General features: G+C 36.0%; 1 protein-coding gene across 1 annotated transcript; it reads left to right on the forward strand.

The window, feature by feature from the left end:
• The first annotated feature begins 13,348 nt into the window (after positions 1–13,348).
• Positions 13,349–15,245, forward strand: LOC121295244 (chromobox protein homolog 8-like). Its single transcript, XM_041219680.1, has 5 exons — positions 13,349–13,551; positions 13,670–13,713; positions 13,808–13,873; positions 13,997–14,063; positions 14,340–15,245. Exons 1-5 carry the CDS (start codon positions 13,483–13,485, stop codon positions 15,201–15,203), a joined length of 1,110 nt encoding a protein of 369 aa, XP_041075614.1. The 5' UTR covers positions 13,349–13,482; the 3' UTR covers positions 15,204–15,245.
• Positions 15,246–19,640: the final 4,395 nt, after the last annotated feature.

Genomic DNA, 19,640 nt, shown 5'->3' on the forward strand with positions numbered 1-19,640 from the left:
CATATTGGAATTGTTGCCAATTGCTTCAAATAATAATGACCTTGTCGTCATGTACAAACAGGGTTTATCTGTTTCTGCTCTTTAAAGAATAGCAATGGCACACACACACACATACACACAATAAATGTTTGCTTTTAGTATGCTGCGAATGATCTTTAAAAGGCCAGTATGTATAGTGTAAAAATAATCTTTGTTTAAACTTTGTAAATCCTGTAGTTTGGTACATGCACTTAGTTGTTATAAAATGTATGTAGCTTTAAAGCAATTAAGTGAGAATTTCACTTTTTTCTTTTTTATTTGAGCTGGCTGTCTTTGGTAATTGCTCTGCAATATAAAAAAATAAAAAATAACAATTATTTAAAGTGAATGTCTGTTTTTGCTGTTGGTTATGTAAAAACTTTATTTACTTTTTTTTTTTTTTTTTTTTTTTAGATTTCATTTCATAGAAACAAACACTAAAGCTTCTGATGTCATTAGTATGCATTGTTTGTATAGCCTGTTTATCACAGTTCTTTGCCCATGGTGACATGTTGTATGAAATGTATTTCCTGTAACATGGGATCAGTAATACCTGACGTGGAAAGGCGAGCCCTTTTAAAAATGGCGTTTTGATTGCTGGTAGGACCTGGAGCAAAGCTTCGTGGGAATTTGTGTTTCGAGAAGGGGAGCTTTGGTTTCAAGACTGCTGAAACGACCTCTGAATGTCAACAATACACACAAAGCGATATAGCAGTACGTTTAACAGTAGGCTATTTTTTGGTATAAAACAACATTTGGGCATACCTATCTCAACAAAAAGTAATCGTTCATGTATTAACATAAACAAATGGAAGACTTTGGACTGGGAATTTGTATTTTTTTTCCACGTTATACAACATCATTTCACAAGCCATGTTAGCAAATGGATTAGTAACGACCACAAAATATACAGCGGCCACATACATCAAATTATATACTTGCCGTAACATTTGAGCGGTCCAATCAATCAGCCATTGAGATAACATTTTTTAAAAATGTGTATGAGTCGAAAGGCTTTTCACTCGACTAATACATGTATATAGCAAGTGTTCCTTCTTTATAAAAAGGTGCAAACTGAGCACGTGAAAAGAAGCATTCCCACAAAGAAACACTTTTTAAAGGCTATTTTGGGGTTGCTTTACAGCCCCCATCTATATGAATGGAAAACATTCAGTTGACAAAAATCTTAACACCTGTTACTCTAATGTATTTGAGTGCATTGCTTTGTATTGCATTCATTATGTGTGGGATTGGAACCTGTGGTCGTGCTACCCAATACAATAAAGACGTTGAATTAGAAAACATAAACAAACGTCTATAAGAAAATGTTGTGATTTACTTAATCTACAGTATCATAGCACCAAGCCTCCTAAACCAACGAGGCTTTGAACTGGGACCGCTTCCTTATTTCTGAAGTGGCCGCTTTTCATGGTTCAGTTTTTTGAGGAAAAAACAAAACAAAACAAAGCAACACAAAAAACGGTCTACATTTTTCTACTGGGACGTGAACACCGGGCGCAGACAGTGGTTTCATTATAAAGGCCTGCACCTCACGGTTTTCAAAACAGGTGCATTAATAGGCAACACGTGTCCAATGTTTAACCATTTGCTGGTCCCGTTAAACACAACCAAAAAACACCCAGTGAATTATTGAACTTGGTATCATAGATGAAACCATATTATAGGGGGGGGGGGTTGTTGTTTTTTGGGGGTTTTTTTTTGCAATTTAAGTTTAAATATTTGTTTGAAGAAACTGAGTTGAACAAGAATTTAATTTTGCGACGTTTGCAATAACAAAATTGCAGACCTATTTTGATAACGTCTACTCCTACCTTTAACTATCTTACCTAGTTATTTGGTACATTTTTTTTTTTTATATATATATTATTGTTATATATTATTATTGTTGTCTGAGCCTTTACTCGCGGCTTTATATTTATACAGGATTAGTTGAATTGAATGAAGCGTCAATCAGCACTCTGTCTCCGGGCCCAGAAACCACGTCAGTGCTTGTTTTTCACACCCAGCGAATTATAATCATGACACATTCAGGAAAGCGGATTTAAAATATTATTTAAGGTAATGACAAGCCACACAGGTATCACTTGAAAGTGGCCATCTGTTGACACGATGACTGGAGAAGGTATTGTATATATTTCAGAAACTATTAAAAAAAAAAAGATATTGTGATCAAATTAACGACCAGTAATGTCTTATCAATACCTCTCTGTATTTGTAGACTTTTTGGAAGTTGAAAACAGGAATTAGACACCTTACATTGCAATTCAGTTCCGCTGAAACGGTTTAAAATTTTTAAACAACGAGATCATACTAACTTTGACTATACGTAGAGTGCGCATCTTCAGCTCTGAACTAATTTCCCATATGTAAACATTATCTTTGTATTATTCCAAGAAACACGTTAAAGACCTTGACATGTATTTAAACCTTGTACAGTGGAATGTTAAAACTACAGACAACATAAGTCTATACGATTAGAGTAATTTAATCACTGTGGTATTTTCCAGCTTTGTAAATGTATATAAATATATACTATAAACATAACTTGCACCTTACATACTTCGATTATTTCCATAATAATAGTTGTCAGCAGCTGTCGCAATGGATCACACACAGCCAGATTATACAGGTTTTACAACACCTGCGTCAGCTTTTCATCAAAGTGTACGTAACCTTGTATTAATTACTTTACAATTCATAACACGTTTTTTATTCTATTGAAAAAAAGTTGACAAAATGCCACCATTATGCCGGTATATCTTTATATTACATCTTGACAAAAACACCATGTGTTCTGTAAACCGACAGAACTCTTACTCTCCTAGGTGTCTGAGCAAAACTGATATTCATTTCTTGTATAATAAAAATGTAAGTTAATGACTGTCGCTCCATGAAGGCGTTCATTTTGTAATTTGAGTACAGCAGCATCGAACAAATCTGAACATTATTCAAACAATTTTATTCCAGTAGCCTATACTGAAAGCTATATATAAACCTTGAAAGCCCAGATCGAAATAGCTCCATGCAGGCAAATCGCATGCCTAGTATTGTTGTATGCACAATTTTAATCCTGAAAGCATCTCAAGCCTTTGAAAGCGAAACATTTTAAGATGGAAATGTGGAAAACTGTTTGTCAAGCTGTACCATATTACAACTATTGAACAAGATGGCGGGTTTCTGTTTTATCAGCACCTGCAAGGCGATTAAGCAGGAGGTTATGTACAGGCGATGATACCTTTACATTTTGAGGCCATTGCAGAATGAGTCCAGGCAACTGGAAGCTGTTAACTGCCGACAGTTCAAATAGACTGCACTGCAGCATATTTTCAACATGTAGTCGATAAAATGGCTGTCCATTACAATGTCTGGTCCTCTTCAGCTCCAGTGTTTTTTGCAATTCCTCTTCAAAGATCTTAGGGGACAGCGGTGGTACATTAGATAGCTTTGATATAATTAAAGTATGCCTGTCCTCACACTCATATAAATAAGGTATTTAAATATATCTTCAATGTGGGTATATTTGCACTTTCAATTTCTATGCGTTTGTGTCTCGTTGACTAACTATTAATCAACATGTATTTGACAATGTAATCTATTTAACGGAGGTTTGAACTTTCCCCAAAGATCCACATTGATGCGTGTGTTTGTTGTATTTAAAATGTGAAATGTTATTCAATGTAACCCAGACCCGACAGAAAGCAGAGGTAATAAGACATGTATTCTCAAACAGCCAAGCACAGTTCTCGCTATGTTAGTTAGTTCACTTCCAAACCATATTGCTTAGTTTTGCTGCAATTGGTCTCATCTCAGAACGTCAGTCTGCTCTAATTAGATATGATATAGGCTATAGCAGATGACTTCAATTCATTTGGTTTTAGGTATTGGGTTTCTTAGGTCAAGGATAAAAGACTCCAATTAATGTTTTGTTGGTCTCCAGTTTATTTTTTCGGAAGACCTCTGCCTTTTATGCATTATATCACAAAGAGATATACTGTAGTAGTTATACATTTGAAATGTCGCTTATTACATACTATTCTAGAAGAATAGCAATGCTGTCACATGACTGGATTGTCCTTCCGTTTACTTAATGCTGTGTAAGGGAAATACATTCATATTTAACTCATGTATAGGTATAGGGTGGATCATGTCTTGCAAACATATTCTGTTCTTCTCGTTCCCATGTGATCTTTATTTTATTTTTCGTATCTCATTGCAATCTTGTAAAACTAAGGAGAAAACAGCAGTAATGTGATCGCTGAAAGCGACTGCAGGGAAAATGTATCATCAAGGATAAAATGCTAAGTGGAGCTGTTGTTTTGGTTAATTAAAAGAGCACGGATAATATAACTGGTGTATGCAGGGTTGCCAGGTCAACTCATCTGATACGCAAAACAATATCTTAAATTAATACTGAGACTACGCTAGAATAACAGATTCTCTATGGAAGGTTCGTTGACTTTTCTCACAGGCCTTTAGATAAAGAACCATTGGCAGGGCAGGGGTTCATCAACAGAATCCAAAGATACATGTTATTTTATTAGTGTATGTATGTATGTATGTATGTATGTATGTATGTATGTATGTATGTATGTATGTATGTATGTATGGCATAAAAATACGCACAGCTTATAATAATATAGGCTATAGTTGAAACGGTATTTTTTTTCTTAAAACTTTCTGTTATGTTTGCAGTTCATACAGAGCAAAATGTAACTGTTTACCATAAACACAGGCACAGATCATTATCTCTGGTTTACTGTTTTCTTGTTTAAAGGAAGAAACTATGATGGGTGACGGCGACACGTGAATACAATACATAGCATGTTTATAAGGATCCCAATTTACATTTAGTCATGTGTTGGGTTTTATTTATTTATTTTTTTTTTTTTAGTTTTTGTGGAAAGATCGATTTAAGACCATGGCTGAATCGATTATGCGGCTTTGAGGCCGCTATAAGCATGGTCGGGCCACACGTAATCTAAAAACGAATGGAAAAAAAAAAATACAACCTTCTTATGAAAAGCAAATGTATTGTATTCACGTGTCGCCCTCACCCATCATATTTAAAAAAAACCAAACAAAAAGACTATCAGCCAACTTACAGACCAAGGTCAATCAATCAATCAATCAATCACTCTATCTATCTCTATCTATCTATCTATCTATCTATCTATCTATCTATCTATCTATCTATCTATCTATCTATCTATTTTTTAAATCTTTTGGTTCACTACAATTTGCTCTGTGATCGAGACCTTTAATGGTAATATCACGAAAGTATATGTCTAAAAATATTAACACCACTATCAATATAACATACTAAAATACCCTTGTTTATATTCACAATCCCTTTGATTTTTTTTTTCTTCTGTCCTACATCTGTAATTTTGTTTGGATGAAAAAGATGGGTATTTTAAAGACAGCATTGTGTTCTAGTTGGCTCACTTACACTGGATAAAACTGGTTGCCGAGATACCAGAGAGCCAATAATCTCTCAACAGCTCAACGTTGCTATTCACCCCTTATATGGGCTCTCAATACTGCACTGCAGTCACAGTGAAACCAATCACGTACAACACCATATAAGGAAGCTCGCAACGTATACCTTCTCCGCTCTATTACGAGAAGTGCTTAGATTCAGCAAAATGGGAATAAAACCAATCTATTCCACTCATCATTATAGCCAGGGAGATGAGGCAAAACATTGCATGACCCTATACTGTTTAGTTTTTTTTTGCTTGGTGTCTTATTAGCCTACACTGTATTTTGTGTTGCAATGGTAGGTATGTGAGCCGTTCTGTCTTTCAAAAATAAAATGTCTTCTTTGAGGAAGCTGTGCAGAAATGACTTTAGGTACAATATGTTGGCAATCGTCCGATCTTTGTGAAACGTTTCACATTAGAGCGGCTTTTACTTCTGATTTTATATATTCTCTCTCTCTCTCTCTCTCTCTCTCTCTCTCTCTCTCTCTCTCTCTCTCTCTCTCTCTCTCTCTCTCTCTCCCTTTCTCTCTCTCTGTGTCTCGCGTGTTCTGCTCAAGATAGTTGATGTCTGCCCCGCCCCCAATGGAACGTTATATTTGGTTTTATGGACTGCTTGCTGTATATAACTTATAAGAGGACCTAATCCTTGATTGCATGTATTGTATCCAAAGGTCACCTTTATGTTCAGAAATTATACATGTATCCTACATTCCCATAACGGCCTTGGTTTTAGCTGAAGTTTCGAATATCGTTCAGAAAACGGGACAAGACAATGCCGCTAATTGATGGGGGGTTCACATGGAACACAAGTTCTACTGTTAAAAAAAACCCCAGACGCTAAAATATGGGGTATATTTGGCGCTCCCTCGGGATATGAAATTGAATGTCTTGGGTCAACTGGAAAGCTAAACCAGCAAAAGCAATGCACACATTATATCAATTCGGTATTCAGCTCACGTCTCTCTCCCAGCGTCACTGGAAAATAAATCCATTCCCTCGCTTCCTGAGAAACGCTATAGTCACACCTCATTACATCTGTCAAATGTCAATTTATGTAGCCCAGCTTCCAGCTACGTCATGTGTGAACACTGGCGCAAAGGGTAACATTCCTGTCGACAGACATGCACGTCGTAGGATGATGAAGACTGTTTCTACAGCAATCAGGCATGTCTTCTAAAATGGCCCTCGTATCATTCGAATTGTCTTTTCCGTTCCACACACGCACCTTAACCAGCGGCGTATTTTGAGGAGACAGTTAAAATGCAGAAATTCAATATTGGCGGCAAATTGCCATTTAATTTCACCAATTTCGTTAATATACCAACATGTTTTAAAATGAAAGCAGACAAACACTGAGGGTATCGCAGCTGCTTAGCATCCTAGAAAGGGTTTTTTTTTTTTGGCAGTTTGAATCACATGGAAACCACCTTTATATTCATACTCCCCTGACCACAACGTTTTACAACGAACGAAAGTATGATGGGAAAAACAATCCCAAATGACATACTCCATATACCGCAAAGCGGTCTCTACAACAGACACGTTGTTTTTGTATTAAATGTACCCTTTTATGTACTATCTGTACCCTGTAAACAGAAATAAATAAATAGACAGCCAATGACGCGAATATAACATAAACCACTTTTCAGTGAGAAAAGTTAGTGGTTCTTTTTTTTTTTTTTTTTTTTTTTTTTTTTTTTTTTTTTTTTTTTGACAGAGGATGTCAGGACATTTATGTTGCATACGTTATGTGAGCAGTCCATCAGAAAGTAACTGTTTGCTCCTAATTATAGTCTATGTAGATATTCCTCAAACATACATGTTAGAAATTGTTTTACATACAGATCTGTTTAACCATTGCAACCTACCCCTTTCAAATGGGCGTTTCCTTGTTATCTGAACTAAAATCATTTGCGCATGCCCGGGCAAAATAACACGACACCTGTACCCAACCAAAAGTCGCATGGGCGAATACGTTACGTCACAAAAGACAAGAAATCACATTCTGAATTTAACACCCAAAAGAGGTCTACTCACAACGTTTAAAGCTATAGTGCCAACGGTGACTACCATTGCCTTTTTATGATGTAAACAAGACCGTTTCCGCTTACCTGTTTGTTAGTTACAGATACACAACCTCTTCCCTCCTTGTTGCTTGTCACGCTGTGAACTAAACAGCCACAGAGGTGTTCAACATAGTCAAGCTTTTTAAATAGGTATAAATTGTAAAACTGTAGGGGCAGTTCCAGCAAATATAACATGCATTGTGCTCTGGTGATCAATATTTACCTACACACACATCTTACGAAGAGTTGTTGGACGCCTTTCTTCGGGCTATGTGAGATACATCACGTCGTCGTTTTCCTGACTTGCCGTGTGATGCAAAATAACTTTTTTGTTTTGTTTTGTTTGTTTGTTTGTTTTTTTGTTTTTTTTTTTAACTCAAAGGAATTTCTAAAGTTGATGTCGTCACAACTGTTTTAAGTGGTATTTAAGAATGATCTTGTGATTTATTAAGGACACGTTTTTGTGGCATTTTGTAAGTTTGATCTCACATGAAACAAAGCTTCACTTAGAAATTTGCTGGCAGTGAAAAAGGTGAACAGCGGTAGTCCTGGATATTTCAACATAGTTCATTAAAAAAAAAAAAAAAAAAAAAAAAAAAAAGTCTAACAGTGTAATGGTTGTTAAATATTTAAACGTTATTCCTGTCGGCTGTATTTATGTATTTATTTTACAGATTTCTTTACCGATATAGAATGTCCTATAACTGGGGGAGTCAACTCCTAAAAACAAACAAACAAACAAACAAACAAGCAAAAAAACTTTCTAAATGAACATATGATATATAGATGAATGTAATCCGAAATTAGCAAGCAGACAAAAGTAGTAACATTTACCTAGTCAAAGTGTTGCCAATTCACACTTGATTAACACGAATTCGGGGACAATCCAGTTATTCCGAATTAAATCTGGTCCAAAAAGGGGTTTATTACGGGTCCAAAATATAACATTGAACAACAAGAATTCGGGGACAATCCAGTTATTCCGAATTAAATCTGGTCCAAAAAGGGGTTTATTACGGTTCCAAAATATAACATTGAATACTAAATTAACATTTTTCGGAAACTAAATCATCGTGTCAGATAGTGCCTTTAATTATGAATTTTCAGGACTATCAGGGACCCTTATCTTGTTTACGAGTTCACTGATCAAAAAGATAAACCAGAACCTTCAATATACTGGCTTTGGCGCATCCACTGTGTTTATTTACCCTGGGTCGAGACAAAATCGATGGATGGCTGCAAACTGGGTCTGATTGTAAGCGAAATGTGGATGTTTAACAAAAGGGGGTTCATTGGTTTTTAGAAATAGTCGAGAATAGATGACCTACAAACAAAAATAGATACATGCAATCTAACAACTCAATTGATTGATTTGAATTCATTAATTCATTCGTCTGTCGAAAATTCATTCCTTCTTATTGCTTTTATTTATTAAGTGTCCTCAAACTTTATTTGACGTTTTCTTTTCTTCATATATTTGACAAAATATATAATTCCAATAGGAAGGAATAGCTAGTAAATGGCTGTGTTGATACCGTGTACTATTTAATATTTTTAGATGCATGTTGTGTGTGTGTGTGTGTGTGTGTGTGTGTGTGTGTGTGTGTGTGTGTGTGTATATATATATATATATATATATATATATATATATATATATATATATATATATATGTGTGTGTGTGTGTGTGTGTGTGTGTGTGTGTGTGTGTGTGTGTGTGTGTGTGTGTGTGTGTGAGCTTTCTATACTACTTTTATTTTGCCATTACCATCTTTATAATTTTGCAATAGGCATATAGCTCGAGGGATAGTTGGGAAAAATACATATATTTGAATTTCATTTAATGCTTCAGTGCTGATAAAGCGTTCTTCGTTTTCTATGCTATTCTTTTTTCCTGCAGAAGTGAATGACTATTAGCTGCCCTATAATGACAGGCAAAACAACCACAAGTAAACAGCTGAGCTGACAGAATTACAGGATATTTTTAGGGCTGTTATAAAATGTGGTCCCGCGTCTGTCTGTCCGTATGTCACGCTCTACACGCAAGCACGATAAATGCATCTTCTCAGTTTTCTGTGTCTCCTACAGACCTTTCTGGTAGTATTTTCTCTTAATCCGATAAACTATACATTTTATAAAATTGTAGGCTAATACTACTTAACGCGGTTATCAGAACTTCGTATAAGTGAGTGGAGTGGTTCGTTGCACCAACCGTTTAAACTAAAGCTAAAGCTATTTATAAAATGTATATAATGCTAATAAATCACTATCACTCGCAAACAGTGATCGCGACACTTTATGTAATTAGAAATCGTGAAATAACGTCCAGTTGCGTGCCAATGGCTCTATGAACACATGGGGTTTTGCTTAGTCGGATCACGAGGAAGCCATTTAACATCCTAAAATGAGATTGCTATAGCAACGATGACTTTCGTGTGGCCTGTCATTTGTAACCCCACAATGATTTTTATTTTCTGCTTGTGTGTGTGTGTGTGTGTGTGCGCGCGCGTGTGTGTGTGTGTGCCAAATAAACAAATACGTAGATATGTAATTTTATTACAGATCTTGATGCATCCTTACTTTCCGTCTCCCCCATATACAGAAGGTTTTTTTACATTTTTTTTGATGAAAATCCTCTTTTTTTAAGCTCTATTTCCAGAAAGAACACTGCAACTACTAAAATAAACCATTATGTAATAACACACACACACACACACACACACACACACACACACACACACACACACACACACGCGCGCGCGCGCACACACATACACACACGTGGAGATCACAATGGAGAATAGTCCTATTTAGTAAAGGGAATATTTAAAATCATGCTGTGAAGTTTTGAACACGTATACGTTGCTTTACAGTGTCACTTGCTGTAAAGCAGCTGAGCCCTATATATCCCCACCCACCATAAGAAAAAAATATCCGATTTACACACAATTTCTAACAAAATCAGATGTTATCGTATTTTCATTTCCATTTGCTTCGGCAACGCGAATCTGTAGCACACTGTAACCTCAACGTTAAGGTCACCGGGCTCCTCGTGTCTAAAGTGAAATACGAGAAACCGTGTGGAATGTTTTTACACCACTTGGCACATGTATTTTGCTGTGATCGTACAGTGATTTGCACAACAGCGAGCAGCTACGCCTCCTAGTGTAAATATAACTTTGGGAATGCTTATTACGTTTTAAAAGAACAAACAAAAGTTTAAACATTAGTCTTCTGGAACAGATTACAGAGTTTGTTTAAAAACTCTGCAGACGTCATACGCACCAAAATAAACCCGCGACACGCAGGCATTGTAAATAACGATGTTAATATTCATGTTTTGAACGTTTGCAATGCAGTAATTATCGTTAAGGTGAAATGTTTAAAATTATTCTGTAAATCAAAAGTTTAGTTATTTTATTATTAAAGCTTGCATCTAGGTGTACCACAATAAATTAGCTAATATCAGAATGTAAATTTAGTAGAATAAAAAATACAATGAAACAAAGGAATCCTAGCACGATAGGAACACAAACCGTCGGAAAGAATAACTTAATCTAAAATGACACAATATGTCCTAGTCTGTTCGTTAAATAATTAATAATTATTAATAATTATAATAATTTTATTTAGTCTGTTGACCAAATAAAATCCTCTAATGTCGTCAAATTAAATTGTGTTTGCCCTTGTATGGGCCTGACACGCTTCGATTCTGATATACAAAATCTAGATTTATTTCGAAATAAAGCTTATTGAAAAAACTTTTTTGCGTTGCGCAATACGTTAGTTCTATTGTTTTAATAACATTAATATAATTTAAATATTTGTTCAAACATTAATTATATATATATTATATATTTTATATATAAGAAGGATTCATATATATATATATATATATATATATATATATATCATATATATAATATAAAATATAAGTAAAATAGGGTATACTTTAATTCCATGTTATTATTCCTTAAATGGTTAATTGGTCTAATTTAATTAAAACAAACTACAAAAACTTTACTAAACAAAGAAAATACAAGTCTATAATCTTTTTTATTTTATTTTATTTTATCTGTTCTCCAAAAACATATTTTATTACTAGTCTTTTAGATTTCTCACAGTTCCTTGAACTTGTGATTAATCGTTCCCAAAAACAACATAATTAATAAACAACGAAATTAACAAGAAAACTGTGATGCAAACGTTTAGGTGCAGTCCACACTGAACAAAAAATTGATATAGAAAGACAATACGCAACACAAATCTTCAGTAAATAAAGCATATTTAATCCTATTTAGTATTATTATTATTATTTTTGTGGTTAGTTATTATTCGACTGTTTGTCACATAAATAACCTATAATATTCGAACAGGGGTTTATTTATTAGATTTGTATTTTAATTTATTTAAATCTGTCAATCAATGAATCAATAAGTCAAAATTAAACGAAAACATTTTTTTTTTTTTTTCACCTTTTGGAGACCAACGCAAATATTTGTATTTTATTTTCATTCAAAACGAGCAACATAAGAAATATGACAGTTTTTGGGGGGGGTTTTTGTCTTCGTTTTTGTTAACTCTGATTTGTATTAAAAATCACGCTTTACCTAAAAGATAATGATCGGCTGCTTACGACCGAACCGGGTTATGTGCTCATTTTGCGACCTCATTTCAGCCCTTTGGAAATTGAGGTGCTTTTATGGATGCTTAATGAAAATGCACATACCAAAACAATAAAAAAACTAAGTTGCTCTATATATTTTTTCCTTATAAATGTAGCTGATCGGTTTCAAAATCTGCAGCATATAGCCAATAATTGCTTTTTCACGAGACTGATTTTTTTTAAAACTCCAAATCCATGTTTGCTGCACTTTAGCCAAACGTTAGAAATAAATTTAAATTGCACGCCACTTTTTAACCATGTGTCAATTCCGTATTTATAGAGTTAGAATGTTTTTTGTTTGTTTGTTTGTTTTGTTTTTTTGTGTGAGCATGTAGTTTTATGGCACAATAGGCCAGATTTAGTAGTATTTTATCTCAGTGTGAATAAAACACACACACACACACACACACACACACACACACACACACACACACACACACACACACACACACACACACACACAAATCCCGACATAGAACTAAAGCACACAACCTGACCGAAAGATATTAAGTCACAATTCAAAAAACATATGCACAACAATGGAAGGAGGGTTATGGGGTTATGCCTATGACCTTACAACCTCGTGAATATGGGGTGACTACTCTAGGGGCAGTGGCTATGCACCTAATCAATTGTGTTCCTCATGATCGGTTGTCAGAAATAGAGCGCAGATGAGTTAGTATCTATTTATTTCGCTGTCTCGTTTTGTTGCCGCTTATGTTCCCTGCAGTAGTATGTCTAGCTTTGAAAAATGGGAATAGCCTGTACAGCGGTTTGACGTTCAACAGAGCAACGCAGAGAGACAGAGAGAGAGACAGAGAGAGAGAGAGAGAGAAACTTTTTATTTTTTTTAAAGGACACGATGTCCAATTTAGTTTGGGTTTCTAAGGCACGATTAAGGAATTTGTAGTAGGGATTACAAGAAAAGAAAAACAGCAACCGCTCTCTGCTTCTCAATACGTAAATACCAACTCCTTCTCATGACCATACAACACAACCTCTGCAGGAACGTCATTTCCTTCACTCTGGAAAGCAATGCCAAGCACCGCCTCCTCGCTTTGCAACCCATTTACGCACCAACCAGACGGCCAATGGACTCCTGCGAAAAAGGTTCCACCGACAGCACTGCCTTAGCAACAAGTAAAATAGGTGGTGACGTCTGCGTGTGAGTATTATGGACTGTCTGGTATTAAGCAGCGGTTGAAAAAAGAGCGAGAGATCCGAGTAAACATGGAGCTCTCAGCTGTAGGGGAGCGAGTGTTCGCTGCCGAATCCATCATTAAACGGAGGATTAGAAAAGTAAGTGACAACCAATTTTCAGTTCCCATCACAACATCGCGGCTTTTGTAATGTTGCACCGCTTTCTGATAATACCCTACTGGTTTCTGATTCACATTCTCCGTTTAATTGCACATAGGGGCGAATGGAATACCTGGTCAAGTGGAAGGGCTGGTCTCAGAAGTAAGTGGCTTGACCTGTCAGCTGCTGTTACGAACATTTTGACAATGTCAAGCGGGTTGAGGTATTTACATAATCCGTTTCTGATTGCGTTCAGGTACAGCACTTGGGAACCTGAGGAAAACATCCTGGATGCCCGCCTGTTTGCAGCGTTTGAAGAAAGGTACTGCAGGCCTTTGCAGAAACGCATTTTTTTTTTTATATATGTATAGTGCATTGCATGCTCGTGTATTTTACAGCGTTTTTAATATAAGATATGTGCAAATCCACGTTGATGATTTTACAGGGAACGTGAAAGGGAACTGTTTGGGCCAAAAAAACGTGGACCGAAACCCAGAACGTTTCTGTTAAAGGTAACTTAATTATATATGTGTTTTTCATATACTACGTATTAGCCTACACACTCGTTTTACATTTTAAATAAAGCTATGGGGAGACTACATTGCATATACGTTTTATATTATTACTATCCTATATGAAATCAGTTAAAAGTTGCTATGTATGATATACCCTATCGTACCCAACCATAACATACCATTACAAATTTAATATTTTTAAACAGACCGGTAAACTATTGTTACTAAGTTTATTGACTGTACCAGTGTGGCGTTGTTGCTGTTGTCTTGTAGGCACAAGCCAAGGCTGAAGCCAAGACATATGAATTCAGAAGTGATGCAGCTCGGGGGATTCGAGTCCCTTACCAAGGAGGGATTGATCCAGATCCTGGTATCCCTCCTAGGTCCCGAGAAGGGTTGAGGAGGATTGTCCCGACCATTCTGCCTCCTGGCAGCATCAACAGAGGAGAAAGTGTTAGAAGCAGCAGGGCTATAGATACTCCGCGAGATAAAAAACAAACCGAACCTCAAAAAATGGACCCAGAAGGAGTACGAGTGCCTAAAAAACGAGGACCCAAACCAGGCAAATCCCGTTTTAAAAATAACACCGCTAGTTCTGTCACAGAGGCTCCCAAAAGAAGTAAACTGGACGATCATGGGGAAAGTGCGGGAAATTACCAACGTGTGGGAAATCCCGATGGAGCTACCTCCGAGAAGACCGGACCAGGTTTAAGTGCGATTCAGTTGCCCAGGTGGCAGCAAGGTGAACCAGATTCTGGTCACAAACATGGACGAGGGGCACCGAGTGGCAGCACCCATAAATATGGTACAGAACGCAGTATTAACCTGGCCAAATCAGGCTTCGATGTGCCTAGGACTAAGTATATGGTCGAAAATACTGGGTCCCCACACCACAGAAGGAAGCATGTCTCGAAAAACAGTACCTATGCGCCAATCAATAATTCTTCAAGTTCAAAACCGTCTCTTGTTGCCAACATGCCAGTGTCGAGAATACTGGGGGAGCCAGAAGAAGAATCCTGGAGCCCGTCTTTGAAGAACCTGGAGAAAGTTGTTGTAACAGACATAACAGCAAACTTTCTGACCGTAACCATCAAAGAAAGCAGCACGGATGAAGGGTTCTTTAAGGAGAAAATCTAAAAATAATAATGATAAAAAAAAAAAAAAAAAAAAAAAAAACAATAGGACGTTATTTATATTCTGAATTGAAAATACATTTTGAATTTCAATCTTACAGAAAAAAAGAAATTTGAACTTAAAAAAAAACATTTTTTATGATTTTACAGATAAAATATATAGATTATATATAAATATGTAAATGGCAAATAGTTTATTTAATGTGTCGACCAAAATGTTGGAACCGTTTCCATATAAGCTATAGGACGCTCAGTATTTACTCTTGCATGCTATAAAAATAAGCTCTATGGATATTACCAATGTGTGCATAAAGTGCAGATGATCAGATATATAGCCTTACATTTTGAATTGTAGCAATATGTGTCGGTGTGCAGTCATGGTACATACAAATACACGCTTTTCTGATTATTACCAATGCGTGCAGATTGTATTTTATAGTAGCATTTCGAAGGAGCCTCTGGTAGCTGATGTTTCATTAACCATTTGTACTGGTAAATTAGTAGTACCAAAGAACGTGTTGTATAAATGGTGCAAAGTTATAAGGAAATGGGTCATTTGTATCAACAGCATGTGACTAAGCTTAATTCAATGTCATACTCTATCTGATTTGTTTACATGATTCACTTAAGCATATTTTCAAGGCTTAGGCTCCTCTTTTACATCGGACTCTTTCAACAAAGCGAATAGGACTCTAAAATTATGTCAAAACGTGTTTAATTATAGGTGCAATTCATAGTTTGGAATGTAAGGACGTCACAGTGCTGTACTGTTCTTAAACACCTCTCAATCCTCTTTGCAGTATCGGTATATTTGAAACACCCTGAGGCCTTAACTGATTTATTTTTAACGAATTGGAAAGTTCATGTACAAAGCACCGACATATTAGCCGCTATCATTTGGTATAAATAAATAAATACGAAATCCACAAAAGACTGGCCTAATGGTAGTAAATTGACTGTATCGCCCATCCATATAGCTTTTGAATCGGTTTAAGTACATATTATGAGCTAGGGTTTTGCGATTTCTTCGTATAATTATTTAGATAAACCCTATAATTATAATACTCTTTCGTCCAATTTCATGATATTGTGTTTTGAATAAAAGCTATATGGATTTTGTTTGTATTTTCTAGTTTCTCAAATAGTTTCGTTTCAGATCAGTTCAATTTGCGAAACGCTGGCGTGTTGTATTTGGTTAGTTAAATAATCTTGAAATACTGCTTGTATCGTCAGATCGGCAATGCTACATGGCCGTGTGTGATTTCCCCGCCATAATTTTCTCTAAGGTTTTGCATCATTTGATAAGCTTAATGTATGGTGGGGGAGAGGGGAGGGGGTATTTTATTTTAATGGCGAGAGAGAAAACATTTAGCGTTCTTTGCTATGTAAAGCTTTGTTTTTATGAGAATGTAGATAGATAGCCCAATGAAATGGATGGTACTGCTTCTCATGTACACAATAAATAACCCGATTCGTACATTTATTGAAATAACCCCAGCATAAACGCATTGTGCGTGGGTGATGTTGTATTATGAATTAGGAGAATAAAGAAGACATTTCACTACTGATTTTGGTTTTTGACAAGAAAAGTTTCTGTTCCCTACCAGCCATAGTGGAAGGCGACACTGGTTATAAGAATAGTGATGAAGTAATGATATAGCGTACCATACATGTATCCTATATCTTAAGCTAGGATTTATAATTTTAGTAGCACGGTGAAAAAAATATGATACCCCATACTTTTTTGAAACCGACTATTTAACAATTAATGCAGACTTTTACCTGTATTTACTTACAGTAATGTGTTATATAAATACCACGTTAAAAAATCTTCAGTAAACAGAATTCATGACAGTATTTGTGTGATGCTGAAGGCCAAACATCGCAACAATACACAATTATTGTGTTCGTTAACATCGCAACAATACAGAATTATTGTGTTCGTTAGCAATAGCGTGGTGTGCATGGGCTGAGAACGGGTTTCAAGAAAGAAAAGGAAGAGTTTACTCACAAGGACTTTTCCAGCAGCCTGAGACTTGCACGCGTGGTACAAAATATTCCTTACAACATCCTCTTCTATTTTATGATTTAAAAAGGCTGCTGTTCCATTAACTTAACTTCTCGAGTAGGGTTGGCAAATTACGCGTCTGGCAGGTTGTCAGCACAAACATGACCATGTTCAGTAAATACATAGTGCATAATTTCCTGTGCAAGTATTTTTGTTTTCTGTAAAATAATTTGAAATATGCTAACTTGAGGTACTTCATTCCCATATTATTTGGTGTCTGTTTTAGTCCTCGGCAAGTTCAGTAGCTGTACTCATTTTATCAACCGATTCTTAAACAGGTAAGCTAGTTGATAATCGATTTTAATTTTCAATATCAACGAGGCAAAGAGGCTCACAAAACTGCAGCATATGAAAAACAAAAAAAAAAAAACAAACAAAAAAAACAATAGTCATTATTGCGGTCACAATATAATTATGAATGATGCCGCAAAATGCGCAATGAAATACCTGTCTTTAACGTTACATGAGTATCCCTTTGTCCCGCTCCCTGTGTTTCTCTGTGGGGACCAAATTGGTTATTTTGGTCACAATGCGTTGCTGGAGGATCCTGAGACTTTCTGAGGTAATAATATATAAATGTTGCTGCTGTTTGGAGCAGCTGTTACAGCCTATGCAAATAAATGGAAAACACTTGAATGAAACCCTGAAATCCTTTTGATATTTTTGTATATGGTATGGTATGACGTATAACCCCATTGCTACGATAGTTTAATGATATGGCAGGTATAATAATACTACGTGTATTCATATTACACAACATTATTTTGTTTCCTGCCTCTGTGAGGAATATATCCAAAATTAACTTTCTCCCCCTTTTGTTAAACAAAGTGTATTCAAAGTAACACAGACATGAATCAAAACCTGTTAGGAAAGGAGAGCGACATCTCTGGAACAGTTCTATAAAAGAGGAACACAACACACCGGTCCTGATCCTGTAGCTCAGATGACTATGAATGTTGACACTGATAGATGTGTTTATTTAACCTTTCAGCGTGCGAGTTCTTTTCTTTGGCTCTACCGCAAAGTTGAGGTAGCCCACCCCGAATAGATTTATATCGGCACATCCATTAAGAACTCTACACAGGTGCGTATAGTTTCCACAAAGGTGCCTGTTCAAATGTCTATAAAAGGGAACGTTCGTTAACTGCGTCATTTTGGATAAGATACACCGTTTACACACTGCAAACGTGTTAAAAGCACAATAGATGGCGCCCTATTCTCTCCTGTACTCGGTTTAGACTGGCAAAGTGCAGTGCAGAAAAACAGTGAATACATTTTGATGTCAATAAAGGTACACCAAACGTGCCATTTTTGGAGTTGCAAGTCGGTCCAGTGTTCTATGAAGAATAATAGGTCGGGCAAATTGTAGGGTTTTCAGTGGTCTGTATCGTTTTACAAACTAGCTACACCACGAAATACTGCGTTTCGTTCCACTTCTGTCTTTTATATTATTTTTAAACGAGATATGTGTCACCATGATTCATCAAATACGCGGTTTTATCTCTAGAATTTGTTTGCAGTTTGGATAACAAGACTTTTACATGATGTGGTCACTAATTACGAAACCAATGACATGACTCCAATGGTGAAAATGACGTTAACATCCCACGGATTCTATTGGTTAATTGCCTTCAGGACTTTTGAAAGCGTTATCTTTTAAGTCAGACTTTAAATTCAAACATTATCACTGGTTTGTTATGGATAATTATAAAAATCACAGACCAAACGACATAAAATGTATACTTGCACTTTCTCTATTGGACCGTGCGTCCTTAATTTTATACTTTTGGCTAGACTTTTGGACGACAACACATTCTTAAGCTTGCCATTAGTCTCGTGTCGATAGTTTACCAGTATAAACATACGATTCTCACGGAATAACTTGCTGTTAAGAGGGAGATAAGCATGTGTGCCATATTTTAGCCTATCGCTGTCAAATACCTGATAAGCGAAATCCGTACATTCCAGGCAAAATAATTCTGCTAGATTCCACAAATGCGAGTCAAACGCACTTTATTTATTTTTTATTTGTAGCTAAAACGAGCCACAGACAGATTATGTAAGAATTATGTCACACTGTTTATACAAACATATATTGTGACAGAATTCTTACATAATTTGTCTCAATATCTGTTTATATATCAACAGATATTGTGACATATTTCTTAAATAACCTGTTTGTGGCTCGTATTAGCTACAAACTTTATTCTTATTTTACATCTGATTTTACATCCGAGTAGAGCTGAGTTTCAGAGCAGCGCAACTGTCAATAAGGTTTTGTTTGTCTTCCTGTTCTGTCTGAAATGACTTTCTCCTAGTATGATGGTTTAGTTGAGTTCAATGGTAGTTGATTATTTTGCTATTGGCCCCTAT

This window comes from Polyodon spathula, chromosome 20, assembly GCF_017654505.1.
Source record: "Polyodon spathula isolate WHYD16114869_AA chromosome 20, ASM1765450v1, whole genome shotgun sequence".
Lineage (NCBI taxonomy): Eukaryota > Metazoa > Chordata > Actinopteri > Acipenseriformes > Polyodontidae > Polyodon > Polyodon spathula.

What these genes read in the sequence shown, in the direction of transcription:
- LOC121295244 (XM_041219680.1), top strand. Translation starts at nt 13,483, where the DNA reads ATGGAGCTCTCAGCTGTAGGGGAGCGAGTGTTCGCTGCCGAATCCATC. An exon ending in TTAAACGGAGGATTAGAAAA is followed by an intron (nt 13,552 to 13,669) that starts GTAAGTGACAAC and finishes AATTGCACATAG; the next exon opens with GGGCGAATGGAATACCTGGT. An exon ending in CCAGAACGTTTCTGTTAAAG is followed by an intron (nt 14,064 to 14,339) that starts GTAACTTAATTA and finishes GTTGTCTTGTAG; the next exon opens with GCACAAGCCAAGGCTGAAGC.